This window comes from Rhipicephalus microplus, chromosome 1 (assembly GCF_043290135.1).
Source record: "Rhipicephalus microplus isolate Deutch F79 chromosome 1, USDA_Rmic, whole genome shotgun sequence".
Classification (NCBI taxonomy): domain Eukaryota; kingdom Metazoa; phylum Arthropoda; class Arachnida; order Ixodida; family Ixodidae; genus Rhipicephalus; species Rhipicephalus microplus.
The window spans coordinates 168386297-168400079 of NC_134700.1; the positions used below are offsets into that span (position 1 = coordinate 168386297).

At 48.7% G+C, this 13783-nt stretch overlaps 1 protein-coding gene across 1 annotated transcript in view; it reads left to right on the plus strand.

Annotated features, from left to right (window-relative positions):
• The window catches only part of LOC142802704 (uncharacterized), a 200421-nt gene extending 186925 nt beyond the window's left edge, over nt 1-13496 (plus strand). Inside the window, exon 2 of the mRNA XM_075887693.1 lies at nt 11087-13496. Within this exon, the coding sequence (XP_075743808.1) occupies nt 11619-13178 (1560 nt within the window). The 5' untranslated portion in view covers nt 11087-11618 and the 3' untranslated portion in view covers nt 13179-13496. The remainder of the gene's footprint in view (nt 1-11086) is intronic.
• Nucleotides 13497-13783: the final 287 nt, after the last annotated feature.

Sequence of the window (13783 nt, forward strand, 5' to 3'; positions counted from 1 at the left end):
GAATGACACGTATGTGATAAACTTCAGTCGCTGTGCAAGTGCTGTGCACAGTTTTAACATTGGGTGAAATTTGTACAAACACACCCCTGCGCTTCGATTGGGGTTCGCCTTAGATAATCCAGATGGCCAAAATTAATCCAAAATGACCTGCCTCCCACTTCCGTCATAGAACTTAACGTGACACGTCATCTATTTTTTTATTGTTTAACTATCTTGAGCGCCTTTGTGGCAGTGTTATAGACTGACGGAAGGAGCAGACATTATTCACTTGAAAAAAAATTGTCCCATGAAGTAACCAAGCATTTGTGGCTTCACTGCCATGCGAAAAAAAAAAAATGGCAGATCCCACGTACAGTGGGAATCGATGCACGAATGAGAAAGGTTGACATGCCACTTTAAAATTAGCACAACGTTACGAGGTGGAAGTCAATGATGCCGTACATGGCTTCCGTCTCATCATCATCATCACGTTTGGATGTGTGGTTTACATTTGCCATCTATTCACGTTACGTGATATCAAATTCAGTATAGGTGGAGCTAGCGAAACGCCCATGAACACGCCATAAGCGTGATATGTTGTCATGTTGCTACAAGACACGCGTGTCAGGATAATCATGTTTGCATCAGTCTATTTTATCATCCATTGACGTCACGTAACACCAAATTTGTTATATGTGGAGCTAGCAAAACGGCTGCGAGCGCATCATGAAGGGCCCAATATATTTCAATGTGGCGTTCACTCGCGCGCACGCGAGGAGAGATTGTGGTTGTAAGAGGGAAAATAAGATGATTGATTTGTGGGGTTTAACGTCCCAAAACCACCATATGATTATGAGAGACGCCGTAGTGGAAGGCTCCGGAAATTTCGGCAGCCTGGGGTTCTTTAACGTGCACCCAAATCTGAGTAAACGGGCCTACAACATTTCCGCCTCCATCGTAAATGCAGCCGCCGCAGCCGGGAATCGAACCCGCGACCTGCGGGTCAGCAGCCGAGTACCTTAGCCACTATACCACCGCGGCGGGGAGGGAAAAGAAGAGAAAAGTGAGCCCCGTAACTGTCTGCATCAGCGTGCGACACCTCAACAGTAGCTCGCTAAGGATGGGGGCGGGGAGGGATTAAAAAGGATAGAATTAAAAGTATAGAGAGAAAGAGAGATGCGCTAGGACAGTGAGCGACGACATATGAGAAATAATAGGAGAGATAGGAAAGATGGAAACACGGTCACAGGTGTCCGAGGACGGGGCAACACTTGCGAGAGCTTTTGTCAGCGACAGGAGATGGCGTAGGGCTAATCCAGTCGGCCAGAGCTGCGCTGTCGTCGGAGATCGTGAGGGCACAACCGGTCGGCACGGAATCCAGCGAGCGAGTCTGCGCACGGGGGGTAGCGACGCTACGTTAGCAAAATGAGAGTTTCCTAGAGTCTGACGTCAAGCGCGACCAGCGTCTGTCAGCGCGGCCCGACGGCAACCGGCACGAAATGTGACATGCTGCATTTCGCGCCGATGCGGTACCCAGACAACGCAGCGTCCTCCTCTTTTCGTGACGTGCATGGGGACACCGGACGCGCTGAAACGCGCATGCGTCAAAGCAACGCAGCGCGGCGTGCGCCTGCGAGTATATGGCGGGACCGGCGCCTGATGTGTCCACGCCGGCGTGACGCGACGAAATGAACGCCGGCGAGCACGCGCACCGCGTCACGTAGAAATGTATTGGCGCCTTGACTGTGGCATGTAGTCACGTTCTCACATGACACGCACCTCATGACTATCATATTTGCACCAGTCACATACCTTCGTCATTCATTGGCGTCGCGTAATACCAAATTTGTCATATGTGAAGCTAGCGAAATGGCCGCGAGCGCATCATCAGTGTGGCGTGTAGTCATGTTGTTACATGACAAGCATGTCGTGATTATCATGTTTGGATGTGTCACTTAACTATGTCGTCCGTTCGCGTAACACCGAGTTTGGTACATGTGAAGCTAGCGAAACAGCCGCTAGCGCATCATGACCGTAGCATGTTGTTACATGCCCGCATCTCATGTTTATTATGTTTGCACTAGTATCATACCTTCTTCATCCATTCACGTCCCGTAATACCAAATTTGGTATATGTGAAGCTAGCGAAACGGCCGCCAGCGCATCATGAGCGTGGCATGCAGTTATTTTGTTAGATGACACCACATCTCATGATTATCAAGTTTGCACCAGTCACATACCTTCATCACCCAATCCCGTGCCGCACTACCAAATTTAGTGTATGTGACGCTAGCGACACGGCCGCGAGCGCATCATGAGTGTGGCATGTAGTCATGTTACATGACACGCATGTCATGATTTTCGTGTTAGGGTCTGTTGCCTGTGTTCGCCATGCAATCATGTCTTACCATACCAGTTTTGCAACATGCCATGTGAACTAAACCACCGCAAGAGCTGGAAGACCATGAAATCTAAATCATAACATTCATTACACACATGTCATGATTTTTATGCTATGACTAGTCAAATATGTTTTTATTCCAGGACTCCTACAGGTAACCTATTCCAGGACTTCTAAGGTAGCCATGTGAAGAAACCACTGCAAGAGCTGCAGGACCATGAAATGTAGATCATGGCATTCATGACATACATGTCATGATTTTCATGTTATGACTAGTCAAATATGCTGTTCATAAAGTCATGTTATGCCATGCCTGCCCCGCCACGGTGGTCTAGTGGCTAATGTACTCGGCTGCTGACCCGCAGGTCGCGGGATCAAATCACGGCTGTGGCGGCTGCATTTCCGATGGAGGCGGAATTGTTGTAGGCCCGTGTACTCAGATTTGGGTGCACGTTAAAGAACCCCAGGTGGTCAAAATTTCCGGAGCCCTCCACTACGGCGTCTTTCATAATCAAATAGTGGTTTTGGGACGTTAAACCTCACAAAATCAAATTATGCCATGTCAAGTTTGGTACAGACACCACTATCGAACCGGCCAGGAGAGCTAAAAGTCGTAGGCGGCTAGATAGATAGAAACGCTCAAAGTCACCGAAGTTCGCTAAGAAATGCTTCGCATTTAATAATGCCTAATGGAAGAAAGATGCGTGTTGAACTGTCACATTTTTATACTGTTATAGGAGTAAGAACAAGCACGCTAAAGCGCTGTCAGCCACGCAGCTTTCCTGAATAAACTTATCAACTGTGTCCTACGTTCGTTTCACGGAGAATTGAATAGGTGAAAATACGGATGCGTATTGGCGGTTATTTTAGCTCACCACAAGAACATGGGCTCTCTTTCTAGCTCTTTTTTTTAGTATCCAAGACCGGCATTCATGAAACAAAGAATGAATTCAGTCGCACTTCAGCAGTGCGTAGTAGGCGGAACACTTTGAAAGCTCAACACTTACAATTAAAAATACTAGAAACGTGACATAGTGCGGGAACGCAGGCAGTCGCCAAGCGCGAGCATCCCTTTCAATGGCAGATTCGTTTCTCTGAAAAGCAATAGTAAACGTTTGACTAGCTTCGTGCATCTATTCGGCATGCATTAACGGACGACGTGCATATTATGAGTACACTGCAGTCAACGCATTTTATTCTATTTTATGACCCTGATAAAAAATTATGAAAGGGGTAGAACGGGCTTGGGCTATGTATTGCATATGATAGAGTGCACATTGAGGAATGTCAAAGTTGCAGTCATAATTTGTGGAAATTAGTACAACAGCGATTACACCAGGTGGAACGTAACACAGCAAGCAGCTGGATAGAACTCCGCCACTATCGAAATGCGGCCACTGCGGCCGGGAATGAACCCGCGACTTTAGTTTCACGTGTTCAATATGTGTGCACATTTACTGAACGCGTTCAATAGTCTCACGCGTTCAGTAAATGTGCGGTTGATTAAAGCGTCGTGGACGAACGCAACGTCACTGAAACTAAAATTACAAAAACTTGAGACTGTCGAACAAAGCAAATGTTTTTATTGCCGCCATGAACATACAAAAGAGGGGAAAAAAGATCCTAAAGGACCATACAGATGACCAGTTATCGAAGGTAATGTTGGAACAGTGTAAACCTACAGAACAACAGATGCGCGGCAATCTGAAATACACTTTCGTGAGATTAATAAGCCTAGCTTATTCTTTAGCAGTGTTCCTCATTTTTTAATTTCATTTACAAGAAAGCTTAACGCAAGCACTCTAAGTTGGCACAATAGGCATAGAATATCTTCCAGAGCGCACTACAGAAGCCTTTTCTTGCACCAACACTGTCTTTACAAATGCTGTTAATTGAAACAACAGACGCACACCACAATTTGTTCGCGAGGGAAGAGAAACATCAACAGAACATTGCCGCAGCAGTCAAACTTAATTTTGCCGCATGCGTCCCTCCTAAGCAAGCCGCCAAAGAAAAAGACATGCACAAGAGCACTATATGTCCACAACTAACAAAGTTTTCACCTATCGAGCCGATCAAGTTTAAGCGATCATTTCTTGAACCTCAAATGAAGCTGCCAGAAGCCACGACATCGCACCCACGAGCGCTATTACATCAAGAAAGGCCCACACTTTCCGAGAAAAACGCCTTCGCACTATCGAAATCTCAGCAATCAACGGTCTAACAAGACCAAGAATCGCCAGTTATCTACCATATATTCTTACATATGACACGAGGAACACTGTCGTGACAACCCTTTCGCGGACGTAAGCGAAACGTCGAGGTGCACAAGGACAGGTGCACAAGCCGTCCCTGAACGTATTGAACCGCAAACACCAACAGTCACGCCGCACACGAAATACTTGAAATTTAAGACACGGTTACCTCGAACGTGCTCAGTCCCTATTCTCACTGGCTCTTGTTGAATGATACCGACACCGGAACGAAGTGGCCGCTCGACACGATGCTGGCGGACGATGTGATGCAATCGACCGCGTCGGAAGACGACGAAGACGACGACCGCCGAACCAGGTGCACCAGGACGACCAGGGCGTCGGTGAAAAGGACGACTCCGCTTATCAGGACCACGGCTCCACCGACGATGCCCGTCGGTATGCCGCTCGACTCGGCCATGGAGGTGAATCCCTCGCGGCTCTCGTAGAAGACGCGCATCAGCAGCATGACACCGCCCACAATGAACATGAGCGTGAAGAAGGTCAGCCGCATCACCCTCGCCGGAGTCAGAGGGTCGGCCAGGGGCTCGCTGACCGGCAGCGTCACCTTGTGCGACTGCAGCAAGACGGAGTCGCAGAGCGAAGGTAACTTGGCCATGGCCATCGGTTTGAGGAACTCGGGTGCTGGTAGTTGCGACGAATCTTTATCCACACCTGACTTCGTAGTCTTCTACAAGGTGGGGGACACGTCAAGTCATTTGAGAATTAATCGCAGTCCTCGAGCTAGAAGGAAAAGTCACGTGAAGGGTTCCGCCTTTGCAGAGGCAATGAAAAACTTCAATGTCTGATGCACGTACCAGAGTCTCCCTTGGGAGCACTGTAACCGACGTAGAATCCAGATGACTTAGCACCACTTCAATCCACGCACAATGGACGCGGTTGTGACGCGGTACGAATAGTACAATTGCCACGACGCTGGCGAAAAAAATACTTTCATGGGAGTCTCAACGTAGTGTCCTTCGGTTTTTCCGTCGAACGATCCGCCAGTCACCTTTAATGCATATTTCGCAATTTTTTCTAGGGTTATCAATGGTCGTAGTCCCGGTGTTTCAGCTCGAAACGAGAAAGTGGCACAGTTGTCGAAACTTCACGACCATACGGACATACCTTGAGACGGGTACGTAGACTGGGAACGGTGTCGCCGCGTGATACTCGGCTGATGTCTGCTGAAGCAAGTCAACACTTCTTCGAAACAAGAGGTTCCAAAGTCCCTTCGTGTCACACCCACACGTGTACGCGACAACACACTTCACCGTCACTTATTGCGCAACGAAACGAACTCGTCGACGACGACGTTGCAGCACCCACTGCAGGACGTCTCAAACCTTTTAGACACTCGACCAAAATATGGCCGATTTGAGAAAGAACCACCCACCGTGCTTTCATCCACACGTCGACAGTCAGCTGGTGCGCTACGGAATCGGCGAACGGTAGCAGCCCATCAGCGGCATGGTATAGCGCGGTTCATCGTCTGCGTCACGTGAGCGCCAGATGGATGCGCAGAACACCGAGAGACAAGTTACCGCGCGTCCCTCCGCAGGGCCAACCCGGGGAGCGTGCGCAAGCGCTGCAGGCTTCTTGCGTCAGCTGGTGAACGGTTTTCTTCTCGCGGAACAAGTCTAAAGCGTCGAAGAAAACGCGGCTACAAAGAAAAGAAAAAGAGAAAGCAAGAACGCGCACAGTCTGCGGCACGCTGCACTGCCGCGCGAACCCGCTCCAACCATTAAGGTAAAGCCCGCCTTTTCTTCGGTACGCACGCCGCTCTTTCGCGCGCGCTCCTCTCGACACACGAACGCTCGCTTTTACGTTCGGCACGCCGCCCCCCCCCTCCTCCTTTGCTGTTCTCTAATGCATCTTTCTTTATTTCTGCTCTTTTTATTCCGTTCTGCTCGGACAGTCGTGACCGTTATGCCGCCCTGTCTCCTTCCGGTCGCCTGCGCGACTCTGGGCGGAAAAGAACAGTGCGTCGCACAGATAAAATGGATGGAATGGATCATCGGGGTCACGACTAACGATAGACCACGCCGAAAATTTTCAAATTAATGCAAGGAGAGGAACTGGAATTGATTGATTGATTAATATGTGGGGTTTAACATCCCAAAACCACTATATGATTATGAGAGACGCCGTAGTGGAGGGCTCCGGAAATTTAGACCACCTGGGGTTCTTTAACGTGTACCCGAATCTGAGCACACGGGCCCACAACATTTCCGCCTCCATCGGAAATGCAGGAGAAACGGGAATGCATGGTTCTCGAATGGTCCGCGCTGAGGTCGTTTTCCTCGATGTTACACATTCAACGGGTGTCGGACGTGGATGTGTGGACATTTCCTATATTACCCACAAGGTGTACCAGGCGCAGCAGCAATTTCGGCCTTTGCGGCCCGCGCGATCCCTCTCCTGGTGCTTGATTTCGGCCCTATTCACGGGAAATGTTTCAGTGGATCGTAACACGAGCACGCCTAAGAATATATGCAGTATTTCAGTCTTTGAGTATAACCCACCACTGTGGTCTGTTGGAAATGGTGCTCGATTGCTGGCCCATAGGTCGCGGGATCGAGTCCCAGCCACGGCGGCCGTATCTTCGATGAAGGCGAAAATGCCCGTGTACTTAGATTTAGGTGGACGTTAAAGAACACCCGTGGTCGAAATTTCCCGAGCCTTCCACTACGGCTTCTCTCATAATCGCACCATGGTTTTTGGACGTTAAATCCAACAAAATTAGTATTTGAGCACATGCATATAATTCTCGCACTGAAAGCTCTTTCGTTATATACTGAGCAGGAGCAAAGAACACGTCACGCATTTTAGTCGCAAGTGAAGGCTCGGGTCTTCTGCCGATTCCCAAGTCTTGAACACACTGCTACGAAGAGAGAACATGTTTGTCATTGGTATAGTTGACACATTGACACATGGTTTCTATACAGACATTGCGAACCACTCGGTATAGCCGTAAAGCCTGTCGCATTTACCCCTTTAATACGTTAATATTAATATTAGAGCCATAACCAGAACAAAAAAAAAACATCGCATGACTTTCCGGTATCACTTAAAGTGCCTAACTGTCCCTTATTTAATTTGGCCAGATAACCTCATTTACACTTTTAGCGTCGGGTCTCTCCGATGCAAACGCATAACATATTTTGCACAAATGAAAAAAACGAATAAGGGCTAAAACAAAAAAAAAAGAGTATCGGCGTTTTGTTGCGCACTCAACATGACACACATGCACGCTTCGCCGAAGTGAAGTTTCCTCACCAGGGTGCACGTTGTATGTTTATCGCGCCTATCTCGTTTACATAGGATTTTTGAGTGGAATGGTACGCACCAACAAACGCTAAAAAAAAAAATGACGGCAAGATTTATGTACAGATTGGGAACACGAGTTATGAAAATAACAGAAGATAGCATTACAGCAGGTCCACATTTATAAGTCTTTCTCTTCCTCTGCTCTTTTCAGATGAACACTTTTGAAAAGTTAGCAGTTGTGTCGCGTTGCGCACTCCGTTCACGCTTATGCTCACTCCGTCGATATCCAAGTGCGCGCTATTCGACCCACGTTGTGTGTGCCGATAAGCCCAAGCTACTCTTCCCGACTTACTTAGGCTCTTTGTTTAGATAGCTGCAGTCGAGTGCGCAAAGCTTCAGCGTAAGGTGCGAAGTTTTCATACACAAACGATTTTTCCCACTTTCCCGAAGTGTAGGAAAGCGGACGACCTCACGAGACCTCCAACGAACACAACAGCTGCGCAGTCGGCGCTGTGACGTCATACCGCTGTTTGGACCAGCGGTCACGCTCAACAGTCAAACGAGGACGCGCAAAAGCGTGCGGTTACGATTATCGTGTTCGCGCTTTCGTCACGCCGTGAAGAGTCGTCGCTCGAAGGACCGTGACGTCACCAAATTATGCGCACTGGTCTTGCGTCAAGTCGGAAGCAGTGACCCGGCCGCGGCGGCCGACAATCAAAACAAGGGGCCGCGACGACTGTAAGTTGAAGTTTTTCACGACACGCTGGGCACAATCAGCAATAAGCAGCCGAATGAAGTTGCGTCGCTGGAAGTCGAAGCGGCGAAGTGTCTTTTTCTGGGCGCTTGTAACAAGGACTGAATTTTAGACACGCTTTCTTTCGTTGTTGTTCCTTTTACAGCGGAGCTGCTAAGCTTAATGTTACGCCGTTTCGCGCCTACAGACAGTGAATAGCCACGTGCAATCTTTGTCCTCTTTTTCTTACACTTCATCTCTTTCTTCGACTCCTTCCCCCCTCCCCCCCCCCCCCCCCCGAACACGTGCGCCCGATTTGTACGGCGTGAGATGCAACGACTCTTAAGAATGAGAAAATGGGCACAGAGAGAACGAAATAAAGAGAAAGAGAAATTAAAGAAAATTTCACAAAGAAATACAGAGGGGGAGAGTGAGAAATAAACAGAGAAAACACAAAGACAGAGTGACACAAAATGAGCGACAATCGAATAAATATAGAGAAAAAAATGTGATTGAGAAAGAGAGAAGAAAATGGAACCAAGAATAACACAGAGAAAGAATGAAGTAGAAATAAACAGAGACAAAGAAGTCACAGCTTTGCCGCAAAGGCGAAGCAATGAACGCGATAGCAACAATTTGAAAGGTCACGCGCAGAATGGAAAGCAGATCAAAACGTGCTCCCCGTTTCTCGCGAACAAATTACGCACGAAACGTACTCACAGGTACGGATGCACGCGAATAATGATTTGTTACTTCGCTGAGTCTGAAAAGCGCGCGCTTTTCGCGAACGGAGATTGCAAAGATTGCACTGATCTTTGTGCGCCCGCTAACTACAGCAGAATCATTCCAAGTAAAGCCCGAGGCTAGCCAAGGCGTACGACTTCGTCATCGCGAGATAAGGGCGCGCGAGGGAGCGTCACTCCCCTTCCCTAAGCTGGGCAAAGTACGCGTACACTCTTATAAAAAGTTAGGAAAAAGATAGCAACTGCAGGCAAATAGGTAGTAACTGCAGTGGTTACTACCTTTCTTCGACCGTGACTACTCTTTTGATACCTGTTTACTACCTACGTTAGTAAACAGTTACTACCTGCAACCGTTACTAACTTTTTGCGACATCTTTACTACCTACGTTAGTAAACAGTTAGTAACTGAAATGAAAAAAAGGTAGTAACTGCTGCCGTTACTAGTTTTCTTGCCACGTTACTACCTTTTTGCTACCCGGCTTTTGACTATCTAGTCCTACATAGTGTGTGAATGCGATTTTGATAATTTATGAGAGGAATCGTCTCGACGTATAATCATTACACAGAAAAATGACGCAGAAGGTATCCATACAGATCAAGAAAATACATTTTGTTTTAAATTGCGTAACCAAGATATGTAATAGTCATTCTGATATTGTAGAAACGAAGAAGTACAAGTTAACGAACCATAAGGAAGTGCTACACGTGTCGTAATAGACAATCACAACAAACTTAGTAAATTACAGCACATAATTAACAAGACTGGCAGATCAAAATAACCAGACGGTCACAATTATCCTCGAGGACAGTCACAGTTAATCCACTGCGGCGTGTCTCCAAATATTATGATTGTTTTCGCGCGTCAAACCCCCAAAACGATTATTACCTTTTAAACGCAGTTATATTAGTCGTGTGAAACATTCAAATGCACTGAGAATGAGTTCGGTACATTGCTCCGGCCACTGTACATATAGCCTTTTTTGTGGCCATATTTTAATAAATAAATATGAGACATTTTTTATTAGCATGGCTGATTAAAAGTCTTGTGCTACGTCATCAAACACACGTAACCAGGTCGTATAATATAGTGCTACAGGTTTGTATTTGTTAAAGTTCATCCTGAAACGCAAGTGCTCCCTTGTGCCAGACATGTCCCTGCAAAGTAGGGGCTATATATACCCCACGCTTACTTCTTACTACATGTTGTTATGCCTGCGAGTCCACAGCGAACGGCCGTGCCTCTGAAAAAGGCAATCTGTGTCAAGGCCAGTCCGCCTGACGCGAACAACTCAACGGCGTAAACACGCGCGGCGCCTTTCTGGCGCCCACGTGCAGTGAGTCAGCGCACGTGGAAGCGAGCCCGTCGAGTAAACAACCGGCGTCTTCATGTCTGGGGGTCTGACGCGGCCCAGCGGCGACCCCATTGGAGGAGTCTGCCCTGACGACCAGCGGCGCTTCTGGTTGGACATTTGAGTTGGACCCGGTGCATATAAAAGAAGCCCTGCGGCGCGTCGCGATCGGCGGTCCTAGGTGAAAGCTGACATGTGTGTCAGAGCGGACCCGTTTGAGAGCAGACCTATGGGTTAGAGAGGAGAGCTCGGCTCTTCGAGTCTCTGTCGGCCCCAGTGCCGAATTTGTAACGCCTCTGTATATATGCTGTACATAAACCTTGTTTAACTCACCGTCGTCTCGTCCGCTCGTCTATCAGCTCTGCGCAGAAGCAGTCGCGAGCTGAGAAACCTACGCTACCAAACGGCTGGTGACCTTCCCGGCGGAGTTCGAAGCAGTGGCGCCTTCGGGACCGTGTTGGCGTCGCCGTCTTTCGAAACAGTGGTTGCATGAGATTTCGAGGCGCCCTTCGTAACGTCGTCGGAGGTGAGCGTCGCAACAGTGGAGGTCAGCGGTAGGATTTCGGAGGCACCGTCTTTCGCAACAGTGGTTGGCAGCTGCGGGATCAGCCGGCGTCAGCGACATCGTTGCGGTGAGTGGCTGATGTTTTCCCCTCAGTTCACCAGACTACTCTAGCTCAGATTGTAGTAGTTTAGAGAAGGGCTGTGTGAAGCATTGAAGTGAGCTTTGATCGTTTCAAGCCAAGTCGAAGTGCTTTGAAACCAAAGTTAATGCGGAGGGGGTAAACACGGGAGTGTGAAAAATTGCTTGCGTGTCTTGCTATTAGGCTTATAGTGGGTACGGCAAGTAGATTCTTAACAGGGGCAAACAGCAAGAGGCTAGTGTGAACGATGGAGAACCTTAAAGTGAAGGAACTCATCGAAATTTGTGAGGAACTCGGCATTACTTTGGGCCGTGCGAAACGAAAGCAAGCGATCCTTGAGATCATGAAGCATGAGGGAGTGTCGGCTGAGGAAGTCGATGAGGCCTGGGTGGATATCAAAGCACGCCGCGAGGAGGCTGAAGGGCGAGAAGCTCGCGAACGTGAGGAGCCTGAAAGGCGAGAAGCTCGCGAACGTGTGGAAGCTGAAAGGCGCGAAGCTCGCGAACGTGAAGAAGCTGAAAGGCGCGAACGTCGCGAGCGCGAGGAGGCCGAGAGACAGGAGCGCCTCGAGGTGAAACGAATAGAATTGGCAATCCTACAGTGTTCGCAGGCGCCTAGCGTAGCTTCTCCGACGATTCAGGTCAGCGGTTTTAGAATTCGGGACCAACTGCCACCGTTCGTAGTAGGCGAGGACATGGCGAAGTATCTCGTCAAGTTTGAACACGTCTGTGAGCGAAACGCTTTTGAGCGGTCTCTTTGGGCGCGGAACCTGTTAGCTCTTCTTCCCGGCGAAGTGTCCGACGGGATAACTTGCTTGTCAAGGGAAGCGTTTGAGAGCTATGACGTGGTTAAGGAAGTGCTCTTAAGACGTTATAAGTTGTCACCCGAGGCTTTCAGGCAAAGGTTCCGGTATGCTAAAAAGGGGAATGAGTCACACGTTGACTTCGCGTTTCGTCTTAAAGCCGATTTAATTGAATGGCTCAAGGGCGAAGGTGTTTATGACGACCGCGATAAAGTGGTGGAATGCGTTGCATTGGAGCAATTCTACCGCTGCATCGAGGAGGATGTCAAACTTTGGCTGCAGGACAAACTGGGTGAAGTACAGCTAAACAAGGCAGCAGAGTTAGCTGAGGAGTATTATACTCGTCGAAAGTTGCACAGCAGGGCAGTGCGCGTGGAAAAGGATGAAAGGAAAGAGGGCTTTTCAAGGAAACCTGATCAACGGAAACCCGCTCCGCACCGTAATTTCAAGAAGGACCCGTCTCTTACGAAGGACACTGTAGGGGAAGGACAAACAGAAGCGGAGAAATCGAGTGAGGTTTCTACCACACGGGCATTTGAATCGGAAAACAAACGGAAGCCGCTAATCTGCTACAACTGCAAAAAGGAAGGACACATCACGAGAAACTGCCAGGAAAAGTTTGCCTTCGCTACGATCCGAGAATCAGAAAAAAACATGCGGTTGTTGGAGCCGTATCTCCAAGAAATTAGGGTGAATGAGAAAACGTGCCGAGCACTTAGAGACTCAGCGGCAACCATGGACGTTTTCCATCCTTCATTGGTGTCTCCGGGTGACTTTACAGGAGAACGCGCGTGGATCAGGCAAGTCGCCGAGGAGCAGAGTGCTTGCCTACCAATAGCTACGGTTGTCATTGAAGGCCCGTTCGGTAAGCTTCGCACCGAAGCGGCTGTGTCTGCCGCGCTAAACGATCGTTTTCCTTATCTTTTCTCCAACAACTCAGAGCAGCTTCTCAAAGAGCAGGGCAAATCGTTCTTCCCCAACTTAGCGTACATGGCCCTCATGTGATCGCAAGCGCGAAACCTTTCGCAGAAGCTTGATCTTGCTCAATGCGGTGAACTCTCAAATGACCTTGTCGGCGGGTCGACGGAACCCCAGAAAGGAAATTTTCCGCGTGAGTCATGTGAGCAGTCACGCGAGCGGCCCGTCGCCGAAGCGACCGGCGCGGTATGCGTAGGGGGAGACGACATGGCGCCATTGAGTCAGAGCGAGAGGGTTGCAACGCTCTCGCCTGTAGCGGAAAGTTGGAGGGAGCTGTCGAGAGTTGATCGAGAGACGCTCATTCGAGAGCAGCGTGAGGACCTCTCGATTAAAGCGCTAGTGGAAAGCCACAAAACACGGCAAAAGTGCTGTCGAAGGAGCACTACGAGAAATCTGTGAAGAAGCGCGCTTTTGAAGTAGGAAGTCAGGTAATGCTACTGCAGCCATCCAAAAGGAACAAGCTTGAGGTTGATTGGGAAGGGCCTGCCAATGTAATATCGAAGCTCCCCGATACGAATTATGAAGTGAAATTAGGAAGGCGGCCGAACAAAATTCATCACAGTAACTTGAAAGCAGTCGTAAATTTACTTTTAAGTGCTTCAGAGGAAGAGGGAGCGGAAGTTTTGAGTTCT